The sequence below is a fragment of the Cebus imitator genome, unplaced genomic scaffold (genome assembly GCF_001604975.1).
Source record: "Cebus imitator isolate Cc_AM_T3 unplaced genomic scaffold, Cebus_imitator-1.0 Scaffold155, whole genome shotgun sequence".
In the NCBI taxonomy this organism is placed as follows: domain Eukaryota; kingdom Metazoa; phylum Chordata; class Mammalia; order Primates; family Cebidae; genus Cebus; species Cebus imitator.
In genome coordinates this window covers 2,900,688-2,919,992 of record NW_016107470.1, presented here as the reverse complement: position 1 = coordinate 2,919,992, position 19,305 = coordinate 2,900,688, and the positions used below count along the sequence as shown (strand labels likewise).

Here is a 19,305-nt window from a genome sequence, read left to right as displayed (position 1 = left end):
GAGATAAAGTCTTACTTTGTCGTTGAAGCTGGAGTGCAGTGGTGCAATCTCGGCTCACTGCAACCTCCATATCCCTGGTTCAAGCAATTCTCCTGCCTCAGCCTCCCAAGCAGCTGGGACTACAGGTGTGTGCCACCCGCCAAGCTAATTTTTTTTTGGTATTTTTAGTAGAGATGGGGTTTCACCATATTGGCCAGGCTGGTCTCGAACTCCTGACCGAGGCAGGTGATCCACCTGCCTCGGTCACCCAAAGTGCTGGCATTTCAGGCGTGAGCCACTGCACCTGACCTCAGTTTTGCTTTATAAACATCCTTCTATCCCAGCATCTCCTTCAGGTCTTCATTATCCCTTCCCTGGTATATTCCAACTACCTCCCAGTAGTCCAGTGTCCTCCAATACTTCCTTCATTTTGTGCAGCCAAAGAGATTTCTTAGACACACATCTGACTACATTATTTTTCAGACACACTTCTCCAATGGCTTTCTGTGCCTTCAGGATAAAAGGGAAGCTCTCCACATCATTTACAAATTCTCCAGTGTTAGCTTCATCTCTCTCTGCTTCTAACTTACACTATATCCCAAGCATATAGGGGTATGCTGTGTGTCAAATATGCTGTGCGGTTCACTCCTTCAATATGCATACACTGTTCCCTTTGTTAGAATGCGTTTCTTCTTTTCATTTGTCTAGTGAACTAATCCTTTAAAATCCATGTGATCATTACTTATGCACTTAAATTTTCCCTGATGTCCTGCATAAAGAGAAAATAACAAAACCATAATTTTTTATGTCTTACACCTACTTGTATTCATTTTCACATAAGGGCCTTTGTACTTGATGTTTTCTCTTCCTGGAATGCTTTTTCCCCTGTTTACATGTTGGCTTTTACAAATCATTTAGGTCTTTTTTAAAAATTTGTATTTTTTAATTTATTATTATACTCTAAGTTCTGGGGTACATGTGCACAACGTTCAGGTTTGTTATATAGGTATACACGTCCCATGGTGGTTTGCTGCATCCATCACCCCGTCATCTACATTAGGTATTTCTCCTAATGCTATCCCTCCCCTATCTCTCCACCCCCTGCTATCCCTTGCCTCCCACCCCCAACAGGCCCCGGTGTATGATGTTCCCCTCCCTGTGTCCATGTGTTCTCATTGTTCAGCACCCACTTATGAGTGAGAACATGCAGTGTATGGTTTTCTGTTGCGTAAGTTTGCTGAGAGTGATGGTTTCCAGCTTTATCCATATCCCTGCAAAGGACATTAACTCATCCTTTTTAATGGCTGCATAGTATTCCATGGTGTATATGTGCCACATTTTCTTTATCCAGTCTATCATTGATGGGCATTTGGGTTGGTTCCAAGTCTTTGCTATTGTGAACAGTGCTGCAATAAACATATGTGTGCATGCATCTTTATAATAGAATGATTTATAATCCTTTGGGTATATACCCAGTAATGGGATTGCTGGGTCAAATGGTATTTCTATTTCTAGATCCTTAAGAAATCGCCACACTGTCTTCCACAATGGTTGAACTAATTTACACTCCCACCAGCAGTATAAAGATGTTCCTATTTCTCCACATCCTGTCCAGCATCTGTTGTCTGTTTTTAATGATCATCATTCTAACTGGTGTGAGATGATATCTCAATGTAATTTTGATTTGCATTTCTCTAATGACCAGTGATGATAAGCTATTTTTTTTCCATATCTTTGTTGGCTGCATAAATGTCTTCTTTTGAAAGGTGTCTGTTCATATCCTTTGCCCACTTTTTGATGGAATTGTTTGGTTTTTTACTTGTAAATTTGTTTAAGTTTTTTTGTAGATTCTGGATGTTAGTCCTTTGTCAGATGGGTAGATTGCAAAAATTTTCTCCCATTCTGTTGGTTGCCAGTTGACTCTAATGATAGTTTATTTTGCTGTGCAGAAACTCTTAAGTTTAGATCCATTTGTCTATTTTGGCTTCTGTTGCCATTGCTTTTGGTGTTGTAGTTATGAAGTCCTTGCCTATGCCTATGTCCTGAACGGTATTGCCTAGGTTTTCTTCTCGGGTTTTCATGATGTTAGGTCTTATGCTTAAACCTTTAATCCATCTGGAGTTCATTTTTTATAAGGTGTAAGGAAGGGATCCAGTTTTAGCTTTCTGCATATGGCTAGCCAGTTTTCCCAACACCATTTATCAGATAGGGAATCCTTTCTCCATTGTTTGTTTTTGTCAGGTTTGTCAAATATCAGATGGTTGTAGATGTGTGGCATTATATCTGAGGCCTCTGTTCTGTTCCAGTGGTCTATATCTCTGTTTTTGTACCAGTACCGTTCTCTTTTGATTACTGTGGCCTTGTGGTATAGTTTGAAGTCAGGTAGCGTAATGCCTTCAGCTTTGTTTTTTCTTCTTAGGATTGTCTTGGCTATATGGGCTCTTTTTTGGTCCCATATAGGTGGTTTTTTCCAATTCTGAGAAGAAAATCAATGGTAGCTTGATGGGGATAGCATTGAATCTATAAATTACTTTCGGCAGTATGGTCATATTCATGATACTGATTCTTCCTAACCATGAGCATGCGATGTTTTTTCCATCTGTTTGTGTCCTCTCTTATTTCCTTGAGCTGTGCTTTGTAGTCCCCCTTGAAGAGGTCCTTCTCATCCCTTGCTAGTTGTATGCCTAGGTATTGTATTCTCTTTGTAGCAATTGTGAATGGGAGTTCACTCATGATTTGGCTGTGTGTCTGTTTTCAGTGAATAGGAATGCTTGCGACTTTTGCACATTGATTTTGTATCCTGAAGCTTAGCTGAAGTTGCTTACCAGCTTAAAGAGATTTTGGGCTGAGACTATGGGGTCTTTTAAATACACAATCATGTCATCTGCAAATAGAGACAATATGACTTCCTGTTTTTCTAACTGAATACCCTTTATTTCTTTTTCTTGCCTGATTGTCCTTGCCAGAATTTCCAATACTATGTTGAATAGGAGTGGTGAGAGAGGGCATCCTTGTCTTGTGCCTGTTTTCAAAGTGAATGCTTCCAGTTTTTGCCCATTTCATATGATACTGGCTGTGGGTTTGTCATAGTTTATTATTTTGAGATACTTTCCATAGATACCTAGTTTATTGAGTTTTTAGCATAAAGGTCTATTGAATTTTGTCGAAGGCCTTCTCTGCATCTATTGAGATAATCATGTAGTTTTTGTCTTTGGTTCTGTTTGTGTGATAGATGACATTTATAGATTTGCATATGTTGAACCAGCTTTGCATCCGAGGGATGAAGATGTCTTGATTGTGATGGATAAGCTTTTTGATGTGCTGTTGGATTCGGTTTGCCAGTATTTTATTGAGGATTTTCACATCAATGTTCATCATGGTGGATATTGGCCTGAAATTTTCTTTTTTTGTGTGTCTCTGCCTGGTTTTGTTAAAAGGATGACGTCTGTCTCATAAAATGAGTTAGGGAGGGTTCCCTCTTTTGTGTTGTTTGAAATAGTTTCAGAAGGAATGGTACCAGCTTCTCTTTGTACCTCTGGTAGAATTCAGCTGTGAACCCATCTGGTCCTGGACATTTTTTATTGGTAGGCTATTAATTGCTGCCTCAATTTCAGACCTTGTTACTGGTCTATTCAGGGATTCAACTGATTCCTGGTTTAATCTTAGGAGGGTATAAGTGTCAAGGAATTTATCCATTTCTTCTAGATTTATTGGTTTTTGCATAGAGGCATTTGTAGTAATCTCTGATGGTGTATTTCTGTGGGATTGGTGGATCCCCTTTATCATTTTTTGTTGCATCTGTTCGATTCTTCTCTTTTCTTCTTTATTAGTCTGGCTAGTGGTGTATCTATTTTGTTGATCTTTTCAAAAAAACAGTTCCTGGATTTATTGATTTTTCGAAGGGTTTTTTTTTGTGTCTCTCTCTCTTTCAGTTCTGCTCTGATCTTAGATATTTCTTGTCTTCTGATAGCTTTTGAATTTGATCTTGCTCCTCTAGTTCTTTTAATCATGATGTTAGGGTATCAATTTTATATCTTTCCTCACTTGTTTGGTGGGCATTTAGTGCTATAAATTTCACTCTACACACTGCTTTAAATGTGTCACAGAGATTCTGGTACGTTGTTTCTTTGTTCTAATTGGTTTCGAAAAACATTTATTTCTGCCTTTATTTCATTATTTACCCAGTAGTCATTCAGGTGCAGGTTGTACAGTTTCCACGTAGTTATGTGATTTTGAGTGAGTTTCTTAATCCTGAGTTCTAATTTGATTGCACTGTGGTCTGAGAGACTGTTATGATTTCCATTCTTTTGCATTTGCTGAGGAGTGTTTTACTTCCAATTATGTGGTCAGTTTTAGAGTAAGTGTGATGCGGTGCTGAGAAGAAAGAATTGGGTGGACAGTTCTGTAGATGTCTATTAGGTCCGCTTGGTCCAGGGCTGAGTTCAACTCCTGTATATCATTGCTAATTTTCTGTCTCGTTTGTCTAATCATTTAGGTCTTAATTCAAATTTTACTCTGAGGGAGGCCTCCTGTCCACTTATCCTACCAGAGCAGTCTTCTGCCCCTGATCACTATCATTACTACCCTTATACTGGTGCTTTGAAGGACCCACCCAAGGTCAGGCACCAGCTACAGCTGCAGTGCCATATGAATGGGTTTCCCGAGCCCAAACCAGGACCTGCATGGACTCCGGGTCCATTTCAATACTTCAGGTTATTTTTCAACCCTCTGTTTCCCACATGGGTTCAACCAGATGCCCAAAGAAACTCCCATACTTGTGCCTCTGAGATTTTCCAGTGACTCCATGTTCAGCCCACATTTCAGGAGGGCAGCCTGGCTAGCAGGTTGCTGCAGCCAACTACCAAAATACTTCTGTCATGGGGACATGCAAGATCAGGTAGCCAGAATGGTTCTGCTACATTGGCTTGTTATATAAACACAGGTCCCTCGTACCCTAGGAGTAGCACTGCTCCTTCACAGCACTTACACAGTCTGAAAGCACACTGTTCATGAGTTTATTTGCTTACCTCTGAGTACTTCCCCAGCACCAGTAGGATGTAGGCTCTGTGAAGAGGTTGACCTTAGCTATCTTGATCATCATTGGATGTTCAATTACAAATCAGTTCCCAGCAGAGAAAGTATTCAATAAATATCTCTTGTGGAGGTAAATGAATTATTGCATGAAATAATGTATTTAATTACAGACCTCTCTTCTCCTCTAGACTGTAAGCTCTCAAGACAAAGGATTCTGTTTTATACAATTTGGTCCTCATGTTGGCATACTGCCTGCCATAGGAGAAGGCATGGAATCAGTATCTTTGAACACATAAAAAATAAATAAATGAACAAACAGATGAATGAGTGAATGAATGAACACATGCTGTCTACACTAGAAGTTCTTAATTTTGTCTTCACATTAAAATCATTGGGGAACTTTTAAAAACTGCAGTGCCCAGGACCAGTGAAACTAGAAGCTGTGGGGGTGTGCCCCAGGCATCAGTATATTTTAAAGCTCTTTAGGCAATTCCAAGTGCACAGCCATAGTTGAGAATAGAGTGACCAGCCACCAGGTTTATTCAAGATTGACACATCTGTTAGCAGGAATTTAAATGCTAAAATTGTGACAACACTGGGCAAGCCCAGATGGCTGGTCACCGTAGCTGAGAACCACCGATCCAAACTGTCACCCATGGCCATTCTTGAGTGATGTATTTTCAGTTTTTGAAAAGTCAAGACTTGTTGGTTTCCTGCTTTCATTTGACACTTACCTAATTACATTCAGGCCTGTAGCTCACCTTGACCTCAATAACTGCTTCCTGCTATGGGTTCTTGTTCAGGTTCGTGCTGCTATTATTGACTTGGGTGACATACTAATATGTACCTTGCAAATGGCAAAGGGAAAAATTAAACATTCCAGCAAGTCAGCACCAATCAATAGACCAGCTAAAGAGGCAAAGGAACATGTAAAGTGTTACCTTTCCAAATGCAATTGCAATGAGCCTTCACTTCTTTTCCTCTCCAAATTGATGGCAGTACATTTTGACACATTTCTTCATATCACTTTTGTATGCCAGTTACTCTGATATGAATGTGTAGTCCCTGTTGTTACCTGAGGAGATAATTTTTAATGGAAAATTCCATGTGAATGCTGAAATAATATTTGTCATTTTAAACATTGATAAATTTACTCCAAGTATGTGGTCGATAATAAAAACTCATCAATGTGTGGACACCAGAATCAGAAATGCTCTTCAACCTATGAAGGTAACAGAGCACCACAGCTCTCGAGGGCCTTGTCACTTGAAGTGTGGCCCCAGATCAGCGGCAGCAGTCTCACCTGGGAGCAGTTAGAAAGGGGGACTTAGGCCCCACCCCAGAGCTACTGAATTAGAAGGCCTGCAGCTGAGACACAGGAACCTGTGTCTTAAAAAGTTCTCCAAGTTGTATTGATACATGCTAAAATTTGAGAAGTGTTAACTTGGCAAGCATTTTTTTGCCTACTTTGTAATGTCAGTATCTCGGAGCCCAGAGGGAAGAGGTGAGGGTAAGCAGGAAAGGAGGCACACAGCAGTAGTTCCCAGCCTTTCCTGCACACTGGAAGCTTTAAAAATATCCACGCCTGGATCTCATCCCAAGCAACAGGATTTAATTGTTATGGGATGTACCCTGAGCAAAGCTCCCCAGGTGATTCTAATGTGCAGCAAAGTTTGGGAATCATTGATATGAGTTAACCACAAGGAACCCTGCCCTCCTTCTCACTGTCTCTGGCCTTGACTGCTGGCGAACCCAGAGGAATGAACAGCGTATACATTTGCTATCCTTTCCCAAACATCAGAAGTAGCAGCGATGAAGAATTCTCCTGATCTGACTCTGACCTCTGGTTTGGTGAATACATGTTCCATTTACCCTCTGTTAGTAGCTGATTTAACTATTCAACCCTCCGGGATCTCAGTAGTCCCATGTGTTTCAATGGAAACAATAAGACCCAGTTCCCAGATTAATTGGGACATTGCATATGACATGTGGAAGTGCCTAATACTTTGCCCAGCACATGTTTGATGTTTAAAAACTCTGAGCCAAGGAAGGTTGTCTCTTTTTCCTTCTCTGTGATTGTGGGATATCCAGCAGCATGAAGCTGGGCAAATATTTAGGGGTATCTTTTCCTCAGTGCACCAAGGGTGTTGAACTGTGAAAAACCTCTTTACACATACACTCTCATTTCAGTCTCACATCTCAGCCACGTAAACTGGTTAATATATTTCACAGATGTTCAACAGTGGCTGAGAGGAGTCCACACAGCCACAGGGACTCTCATTCAGGCCCGCTGCCTGGAGCCCAGTGTTCCTCTCCCTACTACACTGCCTCCATTTCCAGCTTTCCCTCCAGCTGCATGGCAGGTTGCATCTGCAGAGAGGATGCCTTCACCTAGACCAGCTCGGGGCCAATAGAACTTCTGTGGTGATAGAAATGTTCTGCATCTGGGTTTTCCAGTTCAGTAGTCACTAGCCACATGAAACTATTAAGTTCTTAAGATGTGTGTAGTGTGACTAAGAAAATTATAACTTTTTAATTTAATTTTAATTAATTTAAACTTAGCCACCACACAGCTCTAGAGACAGAATCTGGAGAAAAACGAGAACCTGGGAAATAGTTCCAATGGTTTCTAACCACAAATCAAAGTAAACCTAAGCCACTGGTTTGCCTCTTTGTTAAGAGGCCTTCCTAGTAATGGGATTGCTGGGTCAAATGGAATTTCTATTTCTAGGTCCTTAAGGAATCGCCACACTGTCTTCCACAATGGTTGAACTAATTTACACTCCCACCAACAGTGTAAAAGTGTTGCTATTTCTCCACATCCTCTCCAGCATCTGTTGTCTCCAGATTTTTTAATGATCGCCATTCTAACTGGCATGAGATGGTATCTCAATGTAGTTTTGATTTGCATTTCTCTAATGACCAGTGATGATGAGCATTTTTTCATATGTTTGTTGGCCTCATGTATGTCTTCTTTTGTAAAGTGTCTGTTCATATCCTTTGCCCACTTTTGAGTGGGCTTGTTTGTTTTTTTCTTGTAGATCTGTTTTAGTTCTTTGTAAATTCTGGATATCAGCCCTTGGTCAGATGGATAGACTGCAAAAATTTTTTCCCATTCTGTTGATTGCCAATTCACTCTAATGACTGTTTCTTTTGCCGTGCAGAAGCTGTGGAGTTTGATTAGGTCCCATTTGTCTATTTCGGCTTTTGTTGCCAATGCTTTTGGTGTTTTGGTCATGAAGTCCTTGCCTATGCCTATGTCCTGAATGGTTTTACCTAGATTTTCTTCTAGGGTTTTTATGGTGGTAGGTCTTATGTTTAAGTCTTTAATCTACCTGGAGTTAATTTTAGTGTAAGGCATCAGGAAGGGGTCCAATTTCTGCTTTCTGCACATGGCTAGCCAGTTTTCCCAACACCATTTATTAAACAGGGAATCGTTTCCCCATTGCTTGTTTTTTACAGGTTTGTCAAAGATCGGATGGTTGTAGATATGTTGTGTTGCCTCCGAGGCCTCTGTTCTGTTCCAGTGGTCTATATCTCTGTTTTGGTACAAGTACCATGCTGTTTTGATTATTGTAGACTTGTAGTATAGTTTGAAGTCCAGTAGTTTGATGCCTCCTGCTTTGTTCTTTTTGCTTAGAATTGATTTGGCTATGCAGGCTCTCTTTTGGTTCCATATGAAGTTTAAGGTGGTTTTTTCCAGTTCTGTGAAGAAGGCCATTGGTAGCTTGATGGAAATAGCGTTGAATCTGTAAATTACTTTGGGCAGTATGGCCAAAGGATTATGAATCATTCTACTATAAGGACACATGCACACGAATGTTCACTGCAGCACTGTTTACAATAGCAAAGACCTGGAACCAACCCAAATGCCCATCGATGATAGACTGGACAGGGAAAATGTGGTACATATACATCATGGAATATTATGCAGCCATCAAAAATGTTGAGTTCGTGTCCTTTGTAGGGACATGGGTGAAACTAGAAACCATCATTCTCAGCAAACTGACACAAGAGCAGAAAATCAAACACCGCATGTTCTCACTCATAGGCGGGTGTTGAACAATGAGAACACATGGACACAGGGAGGGGAGCACTACACACTGGGGTCTGTTGGGGGGAAATGGGGGAGGGACGGAGGAGTGGGGAGGTGGGGAGAGATAGCATGGGGAGAAATGCCAGATATAGGTGAAGGGGAGGAAGGCAGCAAATCACACTGCCATGTGTGTACCTATGGAAAAATCTTGCATGTTCTTCACATGTACCCCAAAACCTAAAATGCAAAAAAATATATGTGTGTGTGTGTGTGTGTGTGTGTGTGTGTCTGTGTGTGTATATATATATGTGTATATATATATAGAGAGAGAGAGACCTTCCTAACTCTTTTTCAGAAAAGTGGCAAGTTGGCACACTAGTTGATGAGAGCACCCTCCCCATGCAAAATACTATTCAAGTGATGCCTTGAAATCCATGATTGGCCAACAGAAGCAAAATGTGTCTTAGAGCACAGCTTCTCAAACTTGAGTGTGCACACAAGTCATGTGGGATCTTGTGAAAATACAGAATCTGGTTTAGTAGGTCTGGGACAGGGCCTGAGGTCTGCATTTCTAACAAGTGCCTGGGGGGGCGCCGCTGCAGCTGCTCGGTGAACCACACTTTGCCTAGCCAGGCGTAGAGCAGTGCTGCTCACCTGGCCAATTTGACCTCCCTTTACACGTAGGGGCATTTGGCAACGTCTGGAGACATTTTTTAGCATGTCTGGGAGGATGGGGGTGAGAAGTGTTATTGACATCTACTGGGTTAAGTCCAGGTGTGCTATTTAATCATCTACAATGAACTTGTATGCATGTATCAAAATATCACATGCATAAATATGTAGAATTATTATATATCAAAAAAGCATGGAGTTTCAAATATATTTTTTAAAAGTTTTTTAAAAATTGTAATAATCTACAACATACGGGATAGCCCTGAGACAAAGAGCTATCTTACCCAAAATGTCGGTAATACTGTGGGCTCTTAAGGAAGAGGAGCATTCATTGCAGAGGGATGGAGCGGTTGCTGTCGGTGTAATAACTGATCAATGTTTTCTCTCTTCCACTCTTTTCTCCCACTTGTCTACGCACAGGAGCCAATGCCTCGGCCCCAGACCAACTGAGCTTAGCTTTAGCCTGGAACAGAGTCGACATCGCTCGCAGCCAGATCTTTATTTATGGGCAACAGTGGCCGGTAGAGTATATGTCGTCACCCGTGAAAAGCCCACTTTGGTTGGGCAATGGTATTTGTTTAAGGAGTCTCGAGATCGGCTCCGAAAGTGATTGCCTTTTCTTTAAGATGGAACACGTTCCTTGGTAGCGAAATCCCTGTCCTGAGCTCCGTTTCTCATATTCAGGAAAGCACTGCCACCTAGTGGAAATTTCAACCAAACACAACTCCAAATATTTCCATCTCTATGAGTGGCCTTTAATAGCAATTTTCAGCTGCAAATGATGCTTTTTACTTTAATAAGTCTGAAAAAATATATAAGTCAAAGCTGTATTAATTAAAATTAAGGAAGGGGTAGAATTATTAATTTGCTTCTGATTGTCTTTGATGGGACAAAGGGAAGAGTTTGCTGCCCAAGCCTTGGCAGCCCCCACCGGTTTATGACTGGGTCACACCTCAGGATGCAGAATTACCAGGCTTCCCTGTGCAGGCGCCATCTGGTCCTGGGGGCTGAGCACAGGTCCTCCTTATTTGCAAAGAACAACACAAGGAAACCAGTGCTTTATATAACTGTTCTTGGTTTGCTTCCCTCCATTGACTCTACCAAAAATAAAAATGTGTGAGATTGGCCATCAGGTGGTATATTCATGCATCCACAAGAGGTAGCCCAGCAGCCTGAAACTCGATTTCTGTGCCTGGAATCACAGCACTCACAGGAAGCCCTTATCTTATGTCTTCCTTTCCCCCAGAGAGTTTCTGCCTGGGATTGAGCCCCTGTCTTCATTCAGTGCTGGTGGATTGCTAACATGGAAAGATTTGCCAGAGTCTAGACCCTGGGACATGTTTGTGAAATGCTTTAAATCAAAATATAAGCCACTGGTAAATCCAGAAAGTAGGCTGGTTTTTTTGTTTTTTGTTTCTTCAGTTAAGTGACATCTTTGTGGTCCTGCTCACTTCTACACAGAGACCCAGTGGTGATTTAGGTCCTTTGGTCTGTTGACCTGGGTCCCTCTTCTCAGTCGGCGTGGGGTCTCACTCAGAGCCCAAGAGTAACAAAAATGAAAATAGTAAAATACCCATTTTGACACTTCGCTGGTGTTGAGAAGTTTGATTGGATAATTGCAAGGGGAAAAATCTTGTGAACCCTTGTACCTCCTTGGGATCCACAACAAGAGATTCAGGGAAGAAATAGTTTTGGGGACTAGAAATCCTTGACTTCTGCTTGCAAAGACAGGCCCCCAAACATGGGAGAGGTTGTGGCTGTCCCAAAAGTGAATCTGTGTACAGTCTTGCTAGCATGTTCTTAGATGTGCTGAAGGTCTGCCAGATGTCAAAGGCATCCCTTTCTAAGCTGTTCAAGTGAACACCAAAGAACCACATCCCTAGATATATGCTGGGGCAGACTAACTCAGCAACTTGATTTGCAGGTGGGATCTCTGGAGCAAGCCATGTTGGATGCCTTAGTTCTGGACAGAGTGGATTTTGTGAAATTACTCATAGAGAATGGAGTAAGCATGCACCGTTTTCTCACCATCTCCAGACTAGAAGAATTATACAATACGGTAGGGCCAAACTAAGGCACTCTTTATTTTCTTTTTTTGTTTTACCTTCTCCTGCTCCCCATATGCCTGTGATTCTCTTCCCTTCTCCCTTCCAAATGCATGGATCGTTCATCACAAATACTCCCTTAGACCTACGTACATGACAAACACCAAGTCACCAAGATTCTGCTTGTTTTAATTGCTCAGTTGTCAGCATCTAAGGCAAAAAGTTACGTGGTAACCTAAGTGTATCGCTCTCATGTTCTTACACAAAATCACAAGGCTCTGGAAATGAGAACACAGTTTGTTCTGTAAACCCAGAGGGTGTTAGAAGCAATTATCAAAGGAGGATTGATTTAACTCTAAGCATCAAAAAAGGCCAATTAAGTGTCCTGCACTATTTTATTTTCCTCTGAGCTGTGAAGTTCATTCTTCATAGTTCAGCTATAAAGTGGCATAAAAGGTAAAATACTTTTTCTGGAGTTACTTCAACATTTTTTTTAAGTTTAATAGTGATTTGTTAACTTACTAGGGATACCAAGGAGTAATCATAGGTAAAACTACTATTTATGAAGTTATTGAGAGGATTCACACGAGTTAAGTGCATTGGCTCTAAGCTGATGCATTTCACTAAAATCCAGTGAAGTTTAAAGAGAAGATATTTTCCCATTTAACAAATGAGGAGAATGAGGCTGTCTCAGTCCATCTGTACTACTATAACAAGATGCCTGAGACTCAGTGATTTATAAACAACAGAAATTTATTTCTCTGGGTTCTGGAGGCTGGAAAGTCTAAGATCAAGTTTGGTGTCTGGAGAAGGCTGCCTTTTGCTTCCACGATGGCACCTTGTTTTTGCATTCTTCATAGGGTCATATGCTGTGTCCTCACAAGGCAGAAGAGACGGACAGCAGAAGGGCTGAATGTTGTATGAAGCTTCTCTTACAATGGCCTTAGTCCCCCTCGTAAAGGAGGAGCCCTCATCACCTAATCACCTCCTAAAGGCCACAGTTTTTTTTTTTTTTAATTATTATTATACTTTAAGTTCTGGGATACATGTGCAAAACATGCAGGTTTATTACATAGGTATACATGTGCATGGTGGTTGGCTGCACCCCATCAACCCGTCATCTTCATTAGGTATTTCTCCTAATGCTATCCCTCCCCTAGCCCTGATCCCCGNATGAAGCTTCTCTTACAATGGCCTTAGTCCCCCTCGTAAAGGAGGAGCCCTCATCACCTAATCACCTCCTAAAGGCCACAGTTTTTTTTTTTTTTAATTATTATTATACTTTAAGTTCTGGGATACATGTGCAAAACATGCAGGTTTATTACATAGGTATACGCATTTAAGGCCCCACTTCTTAATACTAGTGCCTTAGAAATTAAGTCAGCATGAATTTTGGAGAGGACACAAATATCCAAACCATATCAGAGGCCAAGGTGAATTCAGTCACAGGGCTCCTAAGAAAGAAGCCAGTAAGTGTTGAACCCAAGCTTCTGTCTCTGAGATTATTCTACCCCTCATTTTCATAGTGTCTCTGTCCCGCCACACAGAGGGCAAGCAGGATGGAGCTTACTTCCTGTGCCCGGCCAGTACTAGCTGTTAGGCGGTACCACCCTGGCACCAGCTACAAAAAGTAGAAACAGGTTAGCAGAATGGCCCTGGGTTTCTGTTTAGCCACAGACTTCTCTCGGTTCAGCATACTGAGACTTTCAGTAAGAATAATGGGTTTCAATTTAAAAATAAAGACAAGAGTTGAATGGCCTATCCATTAGAGAATCAAGGGAGTGGAGTAATTTATTCCAACGATTGGGGAGAAAAGAAAGTTGGAAAATTCTAGACTGAGAAAGGCCAGTACGTTTGATCACTTCAGTCTGTTGGCGGTGGTTTCCTGGAATACTTTGTTGCGGATTATGGAACAGTAAATGGCCTCTGTAATAATAATGGCCGACACTGATTGGCACCAAGCACAGTTTTTAATGGCTTTATAAACATGATATCATTTAATCCTCACAACAACCCCATCAGATAAAGTGATACTGTGATCTCCATTTTAACAATGATAAAACTGAGTCGCCCTTAAGTAGCCTGCCCATGTTCAGAGCCAGTAAGCAGCAGAGGTAGGGAGCCAGGCACGCTGACTCCAGAGTCTGTAGGTTGAATCACTGCACAATCCAGCCTCCCCTCCGTGGAAAAAGAGCTCTGAAAGGCATGTCCACGTGAATGGACGGGTCGTTGCAGCAGTTCATAGACCTGTCTCAATACCTGAATGGTTGCAACAGTGCTTAAGAATTTGCCATTGGCCGGGCACAGTGGCTCACGCCTGTAATCCCAGCACTTTGGGAGGCCAAGGTGGATGGATCACATGAGGTCAGGAGTTTGAGACCGGCCTGGCCAACATGATGAAACCCCCATCTCTACTAAAACACAAAATTTAGCTGGGCATGGTGGTACACGCCTATAATCCCAGCTACTCTGGAGGCTAAGACAAGAGAATTGCTTGAACTCTGAAGGTGGAGGTTACAGTGTGCTGAGATCACACCACCGCACTCCAGCCTGGGTGACAGAGTGAGACTGTCCCAAAACAACAACAACAAAAAAATTGCCGTAACTATTTTAGATTATTTAATCATCTCACCAGATTTAGAAAATAAAATACAGGATGCCCAGTTAAATGTGAATTTCAGATTAACAACAAACAATTTTGTTATATCTCAAAGATTACATGGGACATTAAAATTGTACATTATTTATCTGAAAATCAAATTTAATTGGGCTTCTTGGATTTTATCTAACATTCCTATTCCTAAAAGACAATAGAACAGCAACTTATTTCACTTTATATTTACCTCAAGCAAACATCCATCTTTTCTACAAAACTTTTTTTCCCAAACAATGTGTGGCTCTTTCTTTAAATCAAATTACAGCAAATTGTCACCCAAATTCAGCCTGCTGCCTATCTCTGTATAGGCTGCAAGCTAAGTTTTTTTTTTTTTTTTTTTTTTTTTTTAATGGTTGAAACCAAAGAAAAATGCCTTTCTATGACACATTAAAATAATATGAAATTTGACTTTCTGTGCCCATAATTAAAATTTCCTTGAATCATAACCAAGCTCATTTGTTACATGGGATCTATGGCTACTTGCACATTACAACAGCAGCATTGTGGTCCACAAAGTCTACAGTATTTACTCTCAGGCCTTTTACAGAAGAGGGGCCAACCCCCTTCTTAGACAAGTGCTCATTCATGATGGGCACTAAACAAGTTGCAATGGCAAAGTGCCCAAATGTATTTCCAATGCAGTCAATAGGTCCCTTTGTTCTCCCACCCACATCGTGGCCCCCGGCTGCAAAACTAGTTTCTTCTATCGTATTTTGTCAACAGAGTTGACAACCTCCCTTAAAAAGTTGGAACCTAGAACCTCAAATACGTTTTCTTCAGGAAACACAATTCAAAATCTGCCAACATGTTTGTTTAGAAGAAACAGCTATGGCCTTGGGGTGGCTTTTGCCTGTAATCTCAGCACTTTGGGAGGCTGAGGTAGGAGGATTGCTTGAGGCCAGAAATTCAAGACCAGTGTGGGCAACATAGTGAGAACCCATCTCTAAGACAAAAATTTTAAATAAAAACATTAGCCAGGCATGATGTTGTGTATCTGTAGTCCCAGCTACTCAGGAGGCTAAGGTAAGAGGATCACTTGAGCCCAGGAGTTCGAGGCTGCAGTGAGCTGTGATTATGCCATTGCACTCTATCCTAGGCAACAGAAGACCCTGTCTCGATTAAAAAATAAAACAAAACCACTGACAAAGCTTTTCATCTCCAAATGGGGACAATTTAAAAGAAAGAAAAGACAGGTACACTGAGCAACTAGAACAAGGTCCATCTTAACGAACTGCCCTCCACCAATCAGAGCCTTTCCTTCCAGATCCTTCTTGCCTTGCCAGCCAGAGCCCTTGACTAGCAAAACTGTTTGATTCTTCTTTATTGTTTTCAGAGACATGGGCCCTCAAATACATTGTACCACTTGGTCAGGGATGTGAAAAAGGTAAGAACCCTCTCGACTACAGGTCGGAGGCCCTGTCTTGACCGCTTCCTGTGATTAGAGAGTGCCTCCGTTTTGCATGAGCTGCCAGAATATTCCTGTCTCTGTCAGGCGCCCCTCATTTCAGAACTGTGCGTGTGTGTGTGCGTGTGTGTGTGTGTGTTTTAACCCTGTGCTTTTGCTCATGATGCAGCTGTGGTGTTATCTCCAATCGCCGTGCTTTTAGATGCTTTCTTTGGACGTAATGCTTTTGAGTAGGGGAACTCTCAGCTTTCCGCGTGCCAAGTGGATTTATGCCATTACCTGTATTTTTCCGTATGCCCCTCACTGTTTGAGGAGCTGGTTTCCTGCTCCCTGACTGACCACAAGAGTACATCTTCACTCACCAGCTCCTGATACAATGACACATCTAGCATTACACAGAGTGTAGTAAGTAAGCATAGTTCCAAATTTTCTAAAAACAGGGACTAAATCATAAATATGTATTCCATTCTTCAAACATTCTGGTTTTTCCAGAATATTTTTTCATATTTGTCATCTCATTGGATGGGGGAAAAAATTGGTAGGTATGGATCAGGTAGAATTATTTTCATTTTATAGATGAGGAAGCTGAACTAAAAGGAGATGAGAACTGTAATGGCGGTTGGTAGTTAGTGAAGAGCTAATTTTAAAGCTTAGTTCCTTTGACTAATAATGGTAAAATAATAATAATCATGAGCTAGTGATGACTAAGTACACAGCAATGCTGCACACTTTCAGTGCATCTTAACTCATTTAATCTTTACAAAAATTCTATGAAACAGAATTATTATTTTATTCGTATAGGCTGGGCACAGTGGTTCATGCCTATAATCCCAGCACTTTGGGAGGCCTAGGTGGGTAGATCACCTGAGGTCAGGAGTTGGAGACCAGCCTGGTCAACATGGTGAAACCGTGTCTCTACTAAAAATAAAAAAATTAGCCAGGCCTTGTAGCATGTACCTGTAATCCCTGCTACTTGTGAGGCTGAGGCAGGAGAATTGCTTAAACCTGGGAGGCAGAGGCTGCAGTGAGCCAAGATCACACCACTGCACTCCGGCCTGGGCAACAGAGTGAGACTTCATCTCGAAAAAAAGAATTATTATTTTTTTGTTATTATATGGTTTTGTTCCCATTTAAAGACAAGAAGAATGAGATATAGGGAGATTCTGTCTACTCCTAGCCAAGTGCTTGTTCTTTTGCCCCATATTATCTTTTTCAGAGGTAGCTTGAGCTCTGAACACTTAAATCCATCCCAGAAACTGACGTTTTAATTCCAAAAGATAAAACAGAAGGTGGCACTGCCCCCACCCCACACATACGTGCCCATACACACATAAACACATATGCCCACTATCACCACTTGGTAACAATTCTTCACCAAAGTCCACAGGACATATTCAGAGAAAGCCACAAAGTGAAGTCAAAAATACGGTCTGATTCCTTCATCTCACAGGAAGTGGCTAGAATTGCCCTTAGGCGTTCTGTAACTAATTTTTTTCCCTTTCCTTTGAAAGGCCAAGCAAAGGCCCTGGGGCTACTTATAATGAATGTTCCTATTCACCTGCTGGACCTTTGCTAAGAATGAGTAAAGGATATAAAAATAACACACAAAAGCAAAATCTCCTTCTTTGACCCTTGCAAACTTTCCTCCCATCTCTACATCACTTTAATGAAGGATTTTTCATCTGCTCCAGTGGCTGAAGCCTGTAGTTCTTTCAGAACAAGGGGGAAAGATGCTGTGCACTCTGTACTCACAATTCAACAGCCACTTTCGTAAGATCGGATCCTTCACTGGTTTACACATTCCAGGCCATAGCAGTAGATCTGCCTTCAACAAACCCATTTCTCTTTACTTTGAAGCTTCCAGTTTTGTCTTACTCATCCTGGCCTAAAATTGCCTGAAAACTAAACTCAAAAGATTAGAAGTAGACACATTCAATGTGTATTCAGCGAGATAGTTGTTGCTCATGTTCAAGCAAATGTTTTGAGTTTTTCTAAAATAATGAATTGGGGTGTTCGCTCCTTCACTTGAAGTTAATCTCCATCCCTGAAGGAATTGTGAGTCTTTCTAAACAGACAGCTATGCCTTTGTCCCTCAATCCCAGTCATCGCCAACCCAACCCTTTTCAAAAAAAATGGCACTCATCCCATTCAGTGACCCAGTCTTCCAGCAATAATGTCTAGTTTTCAGAGGGATTTTTGCAGTTAGATTTCACTGAGTATAAATGATCAAAATCCTTCTCATTACTTTCTTTTCCCCATAGGACTCTGCTTTTTCTGAAATCCCTCAAGTTGCCTTTTGCATTTCCTTATGTCACTTGTATTATTAGAAGTCATGTAAATTATCTCCAAGGTGGGGTTTTTTTGCGGGGTAGCTTCTCAGCTAAAGAGGCACCTCAAAAAATGAAAGAACAGGATGGCAAGAATTTGGGAGGAAGAAGCATTAAAAGCAGTTTTTTTTCCCCCTTTTAAGTATGACCCAAATATTTAGAGCAAGAAAATCATTATATAAGCATGCATTTACCATTTACTTAGAAATTTAGTAACTGGAAAAAATAATAACAAATGACCAAAAATAGTATTGAACTGGTCTAGAAATAATTTATCCTTTTACCTGGAAAAAGAGACTGCCAATAAGACAAGAAAAAACAGAAAGCCAATTTTTAATTTCTTCCCTTGGGAATAAGTAGGAGCAGGAAATGCAGAATCCATTATTTCCGTGTCCAAGGTGAGTATCCGACTCTGGGAGAGCAAGAAAGATGAACAGTGTGAGATTCAGAAAATAAGAAAGAAAAAAAAAAGAAAGATGAACAGTGGTAGTCACAGGAGTCGAAGTGCCTACATTTTATATTATATGGATTAAGGGAGCTGAAAATGAAGGTTTTTGTTTGTTTTGTGCTTGGAGAAGAAGTGAATAAGGGAGAAATTAACATTGGTACACAACTTTCTCAGGTGGTTTCACATGGTTTCAAGTGACTTGCAGCAATTTAGGCCAATAGGATAATCAAAGGCTACAAAACTAGAGTTAAAAATCCTAAGAAAATCTTGGGAACTTAAAGCAATTTTCAAAATTAAGGAACATAATAATAATTAACATGTGCTTTCTTCTTTACAATTATAGGGGGAAAATATATGTGTGCATGTATATTTAATCTGGACAAGAAGTAATGAATAAGTTATGAACTCTGGTACCAAAACACTATTCATGAATTAGGAACACAGTCCTAGACAATAAGCATAGTGTTTGATAATACATCCATCAAATTATATGTAACTAACTCTTAAGAACCAAATGAATGCATTGAGGAATTATCAAACCATCATAAGTCCGTCAGCATGACATCTTCAGTTCACCTCTGCTTTGAGACCAATGGAACTTAATGTGGGGAATTGTTCCCAAGCTGGTTTTGAAATCTCAAATTATTTATATCAAGAGAACAATCTAGGAGCAATGAGGTAAAAAGAGTGGCTCTTCAGCATT

At 40.9% G+C, this 19,305-nt stretch overlaps 1 protein-coding gene across 13 annotated transcripts in view; it reads left to right on the top strand.

Annotated features, from left to right (window-relative positions):
* Positions 1-19,305, top strand: part of TRPM3 (transient receptor potential cation channel subfamily M member 3) — a 587,648-nt gene that overhangs the window by 464,739 nt on the left and 103,604 nt on the right. For all 13 annotated transcript variants that reach the window (XM_037743827.1, XM_037743826.1, XM_017543459.2 and 10 more), the window contains 3 exons: positions 10,142-10,242; positions 11,646-11,780; positions 15,756-15,806. In XM_037743827.1, the coding sequence (XP_037599755.1) occupies positions 10,142-10,242; positions 11,646-11,780; positions 15,756-15,806 (287 nt within the window). The remainder of the gene's footprint in view (positions 1-10,141; positions 10,243-11,645; positions 11,781-15,755; positions 15,807-19,305) is intronic.